This window comes from Loxodonta africana, chromosome 9 (genome assembly GCF_030014295.1).
Source record: "Loxodonta africana isolate mLoxAfr1 chromosome 9, mLoxAfr1.hap2, whole genome shotgun sequence".
Classification (NCBI taxonomy): domain Eukaryota; kingdom Metazoa; phylum Chordata; class Mammalia; order Proboscidea; family Elephantidae; genus Loxodonta; species Loxodonta africana.
In genome coordinates this window covers 47,962,154-47,968,082 of record NC_087350.1, presented here as the reverse complement: position 1 = coordinate 47,968,082, position 5,929 = coordinate 47,962,154, and the positions used below count along the sequence as shown (strand labels likewise).

At 47.6% G+C, this 5,929-nt stretch overlaps 1 protein-coding gene and 1 non-coding gene across 2 annotated transcripts; both read right to left on the bottom strand.

Annotated features, from left to right (window-relative positions):
* Positions 1-1,921: 1,921 nt before the first annotated feature.
* On the bottom strand, positions 1,922-5,925 carry RPL12 (ribosomal protein L12). Its single transcript, XM_003407445.4, has 7 exons — positions 5,769-5,925; positions 5,093-5,166; positions 3,910-4,008; positions 3,299-3,380; positions 2,610-2,696; positions 2,154-2,266; positions 1,922-1,976 (listed from the first exon to the last, which is right to left on the bottom strand). The coding sequence occupies exons 1-7, from the start codon at positions 5,803-5,805 to the stop codon at positions 1,971-1,973; spliced, it is 498 nt and encodes a 165-aa protein (XP_003407493.1). The 5' UTR covers positions 5,806-5,925; the 3' UTR covers positions 1,922-1,970.
* On the bottom strand, positions 2,774-2,903 carry LOC111749917 (small nucleolar RNA SNORA65). Its single transcript, XR_002785088.1, has one exon. It is a non-coding gene; the product is annotated as a small nucleolar RNA SNORA65 (small nucleolar RNA).
* Positions 5,926-5,929: the final 4 nt, after the last annotated feature.

Here is a 5,929-nt window from a genome sequence, read left to right as displayed (position 1 = left end):
CATTTGGGAGGTGTTGAGCTCTTCATTCTAAACACTATTTAGTAGGCATCACAGAATTTAGGGAATCCAACAACGCAATTCAGATTTTCATTCAACTTCAGAGATTTATATTCAGTATATAATAGAATGTTTTCTACGTATTAGGCACTCCAGAAACATTTTATTTACTAGAATAAATGATCAAATCAATGGGTGAAGAACTTGACTCCTGCATCAAGGCCAGACATTGTTTCAGAAGTAATGAGGGCTGTTGCAAAAGGCAAACCAAGAGCAGGGCATTGGCCAGGAATGATTGTTTGTGGTTAAGAGCTCAGCTGCTAACCAGTTGGAATCTACCAGCCACTCCTTAGAAACCCTAGGGGCAGTTCTCTGTCCTGTAGGTCACTCTGAGTCAGAACTCAGTCAACAGTGCGTCAAATCAATTCGTGATGCATAACGACCCCATATGACGAGAGTACAACTGCCCCATAAGGCTTTTCTAGGCTGTAATTATCTTTATGGGAGCAGATTACCAGGTCTTTCTTCAACTGAGCTACTGGGTGAGTTCAAACCTACCTCTCAGCTAGCTGCCAAGCACTTAACCATTGTGCCACCAAGGTCAAAAACAACACAGCTGTCACTCAGGAAAGCACTGCCGGACCAAATCTCTACTTCTGGGCTATTCTTTTTACTCATATCACACCAACTAGGTTCAGTGGTAGAATGCCCACCTTCCACAAAAGAGACCTAGGTTTGATTTTTGGGTAAGGCACTTCAAGTACAGCCACATGTAGTAGAGGTTTTGACTTATGGTCTGAAGATACACTTGAAAAACTGCCAGTGAAAACCCTAATGATCACACAAGTCTGAACAGCAAATGTTTCAGTCTTATGCACAGGGTCTTCATGAGTCAAGGACCAACTTGATAGCTATGTATAGCTTTGTTACCCCCGAGACAAGGTCAGTGAGGGTGGGCCAAGGAAGGCTTAAGGAACAGGATAATGAAATCCCTGTGGTGAGTAAAGGCACATCACTTTCTTTGGAGGTAAGTGCAGAGTGGGTCATAAAAGCTGTACCAGATTCCTCAGTCATTTCTTTCCCCTCTTCCTGACAAAAAACAGTGTAGTATTTTTTACTGTCTGTTTCCTTCCTTACACTCATCTGGGTCCTAGTCTCCTTTATCCCACCCTCCCCATTTAGTGAACTCTTCTCAGCACGCCTGTGCCTCCCTGGATTTGTTTCCTTGGCAACTTAGACTGCCTGTCTCAGGTGTCCTGAAATGCTTATTCTTCCCCTCCCCTCCCAAGTCCTCAACCCTTACTGCACATTAGACCACCTGGGGGATTAAGAACTACTGATTTAAGGGAACTTTGACAAAATTCGAATCCACCAGGTGCTCCTTGGAAACTCTATGGGGTAGTTCTACCGTCCTATAGGGTTGCTAAGAGTTGCAGTCGACTCCATGGTAATGAGTTCGGTTGACAAAATGACTGAGAAGCCAAAAAATGACTAATGCAGGGGGCGATCACTCTCTTGAGACTGGAACCATAGAAGCCCCTTCCAGGTGGTGCTTAAAACTGCTCAGTAGGTTCAAGTACCTTGCAATTTATCCCTTCATTCATCTCACATAAGATAAAAGTGCAGGCAGTACAGAGCAAGCGAAAAGGAACAGAATTTAAGATGATAAATAAAACAGATGCAACACACAGAGCTTACCGGTCTCTATAAATATTTAAGTGACTATAAAAAGCAGTGATCTCCTTTCCAGATGTCCTCACTCATCTGAGCTGGTCCCATACAGGCCAGGATCTGTCTACAGGAGCCTGTTACCCAGACTGCCATTTCTCCACAGGCTGCCACCTCAGCCCCCACTGACCATCACCCCTCAAAAGGAGCTAGCTTCCCCCAGGGAAGACACCACATCAAAAAAACAAAAACAAGCTCGCTGGCTATCAAATGATCCTTTATTGAAATATCTCCTTTTGTAGTTGTTAGCTCTGTAGGAAAGGAAAAAGAAGCCCTATCAGTAATGGCATCAAAAAAAAAAATTGTTTCCCAACCCCATTATTGATAATTGCAGAATTTTCCAGCTTATATCCATGGATACATTAGCCACTCCCCCACTGGGACTTCTACCCCCATTTTAACCAGTGAAACTGATGTAGATGACTTACAGCCGGGCATTCCACAGCACCACTGTTGATGTCATCTATGATGTCATGAGGGTGGCGGCCATCAACATTGCAGCCCACTGACTGAGCAGTCCCCAGGATCTCTTTGATAGTTCCTATAATCAAGAAAAAGTGGCATTAGAAGGACTCAGTCCCTCAGAATACTAGGTTGGCGAGAAATAGCCCATTTTGTGGAACAGCAGGAGTGACACTCCAAAGCTTGGTGCTCCATCGAGTTCCAAACTAGATGCCCTAATGCAAAGCCTCCATCAGTGTCCAGATATAACATATCCAGCCCAAGATGGTCACCACTATCTCGAGCCATTCTTTCAAGCCCAGGGAAGACAGTGTCCCAAATTTGAGATCTTACAGAGTAAATCTCAAATAAAAGAGCTCTAACTACTCAGCGAAAATGCACCAAATTACAACAATTAAAGCAGTTCCAAGTTATTGCCTTACCAGAGAGCTCTCTGGCTAAAGATCTGTGTCGCATCTGACGGGCAATGCCGACAATCTCATCAAAAGTGATATTTCCACTGTGCTTAACTGCAGAAAGGAAAACACAAAAGCTGTTAACAACTCAAGGCCAGAACAAACTACATAATGTCCTCAATCCTTCCCTAGGCTGTTCCCATGCTTTCGGCACAGAGTCATCCACATGAAGAACAACTCTGTTTCCTAAGCTGGGGTTTACTATCAGCTCACCACTGGATTGCACCAGCCAACAGAGAACTGATCAGGTGCAGTGGCGGGTGGCTACGGGCAAAACCAAGTCTTCGTTAACCTGACATATCCCTATTTTAGAGCTGAGGAAACAGACTCAAGTTACTGTGGTTAAGCCAGTTACTTCCTGATTACCAGTCCATCACTCAGTTGCCTCAACCCACCTTAACTGCCCAAGACAAGCAAAGATCCTCACACCTCTTTCCCTCTCAAGTACTGTAAGTGTGACGGGCCCCGCACCAGGGGCTGGGAAAAGCTACGTGGCACCTTTTGGTAGTGCCTGGCTCTGTAACAACTTTCAATGAATCACCCAATCCCCAGGTTTCATCAAAGGGAAAATATGCAGCCCTTTATCAAACACTGGCTACACAACCATCAATCACAAACCATCAGTGGAACAGATTACCAGTGAAAAAGGAACTCACTGTTTTTCTGCTTCTTTCTGTCTCTGGGTGGTTCTTTGAGGGCTTTGATGATCAGGGCAGAGGCGGAGGGCACCACTTCAATCTGCAGCAGAGATTCTTGATATGAATAATAAGCCCTACCCCACCTCCAGTGAACACAAGCAATAGTGCCATGCACTTCAGATCTCAGTTCCTGAGCCAGACACTGGGCCTGCTGTACATTCTCAAGCAATCTTCACAACCTGACAGGGTGTCTACTAGCCTGGGAGACATTAAGTGGTTTGCCCAAGGTCACAGACAGGTGACAAGAGTTGATACTGGAACTTCTTTCTTGGCATATGCTCTCAGAAAGGTCCGCCCCACAAAGATAAAATTCCACCTTTTTCTTGTTAAAAATCTCTTATTCGCTTAAAATCGATTAGCATGTGTTTTTTCAGTCACCCCCATGCTGGGCATGTGTGACACCCATGTTCCCAGCTCAATTCTCCCAAACACAGCAGGTGCCTCCTGGGGCTGGCAACAGGACTGTTCTCAGCTCAACACTGGTAGCAAGGTGGCTGTGTCAGCAAAAGCCTTCCACCCTGGGATGCCAGAGGATTGCTATCCTTGCTCCCTCAAACTAAGTACAATACCTGAGCCTGTCTGTTCTGAATGGTCAGTTTCACCGTAATCCTCAGTCCCTTCCAGTCACCAGTTGCCTTGGCAATGTCATCACCAACCTTTTTTGGAGACTGTAAAAACAGAAGTATGTAATCACATTGTGCCCAAAAGTTGAAACACAATCTTAGCATCTGCCTGGTACCTCACTTGGCAACATCCTAAATCTTCCTTTTCCAGCATTCAGAAGTAAATGTATGAGGCACTTAACTTTACCTAATCAAGGCACCGCTATCCCCATAGTACAAATTGGGAAAATGACATTCGGAGTTAATTTTGTCCAGGGCTGTAAGCTATAGGCTCAGGCCCACAATGCGGCCAAGTCCCTTAGTTTTTTAAAACGGCCTATGTGATAAAGCAGGTGGTTTCAGCGCAGTTACATTAAAATCACCTGAGTAGCCTTAAAGATACCAGGTCTCCATTTCAGACTAATCAAGTCAAACCTTGGAGATGGGATTTGGACACGTGCTACTTTGTAATTCGTCTAGTGATCACTAGCCTAAACAGGAGAGATGTCTATTCAGTGCCAGCTGTGCTAAAAACCAACACAGAGTAGTAAGACACTGGTTAAGGAAGACTTGGGGGAAGCATTTGGGACAGGAGAACACTGCCCAAAGAATAAAGGCCTGAAGATATTCAGGGAAATGCATTCAGTAAAAGTACAGTATAAAATTGAGAAGGCAGTATGGAGATGAGGCTGGTCATCGACAGATACTAAGTAAACGCTGGCTATATCAACCACTAGATTTACACTTTAGAACAGTGGTGCAAGTGCAAGCTACTATACTACTCACTACAATCTTCACCCAACTTCCTCCCCGACCCCCATTTAATCCTGTACTAAACCCATTTCTCCTGACCAAGAAATGCAGGATGCCCAACATATATAGCATAGCCACTCCTGACTCCAGAACCCTCACATTTGACCTTCTCCGGCCCAGGCCTCAATACACTAAAAGCAACTATGCAGACTTACTTCAAGGGTTTTCATACATAACCTTTCTACGGTCGCTACTGCCTGTGCTGAGATTGGTCAGAGATGATAAACCCCAAGGATGCGGGCAGGCACCTCGGGTACAGTCATGTTTGCCTAAACCAAAGCTCAACTTTGCTCTTCTCATATAAACTAAGAAACACACCTTCATGAGAATAACTTACCAGACCCAAGGGGCCGATCTTGGGGGCTAGAGCAGACGTGGCACCGACTTCCCCACCGGTGCACCTCAGGTACACTGGGAGAAAAAAAGGGTTAGTGCTTCTGCAAAGACAGCCCCCGACCCAGAGCCCTCTCCCTGCATCTTCCCGGGGCTGGTCACACCACCCAGCGCCTCTTCTCAAATCAGCAGCAAGAACCTTAGTGGTGACCGAAACAGGCCACCCCCTCGCCCTCCCGGCGAGCCACCTCCTCTCCCTCGGGCGTAGGCTGCAGCGGGTGCCACGCGGAGCAGCGGCTTCGGCTCGGCAACCACCTCTGCCCCGCGCCGGGCGGGCAAGGAGGCAGCCCCGGGCGCCGGCGAACCCAGCCCAGGAGAGCAGAAAAGCCCGGAAACAAACCTTACCACAGGGCGTGCGGGCTGCAAAGCCGCCACAGGTCGTCCGGTCCCCCTCCCCATTTACACGTGTGGGGAAGCTGAGGCCCAAACAGGCTAAGAGACTCGGCCAGGACAGCACAGCGCCCCGAACGCTGCACCGAAGCTCCGAGAAGGCCTCCAGAAGGCCAAGGCCTTAGAGACCCACATGGGAAAGGCAATCGCGGCGGGGGCTGCAGACCCAACGGGCCGCAGTGAAGAGAGATGCTCCATCCCGCAGCCCCGGCCACATCTAGAGCACCCACCGACTTTGATCTCGTTGGGGTCGAACTTCGGCGGCATGGCGGAGGCGCCTGGTGTCGGATGAACCCAGATGCGGGACGACCGAGGAAAGTTGCACCGAGGCCTCCTCCGAGCCGAAAGCCGAAAGGTCGGAAGTTCTGCAGAACGCGCCGGATATAGTCGC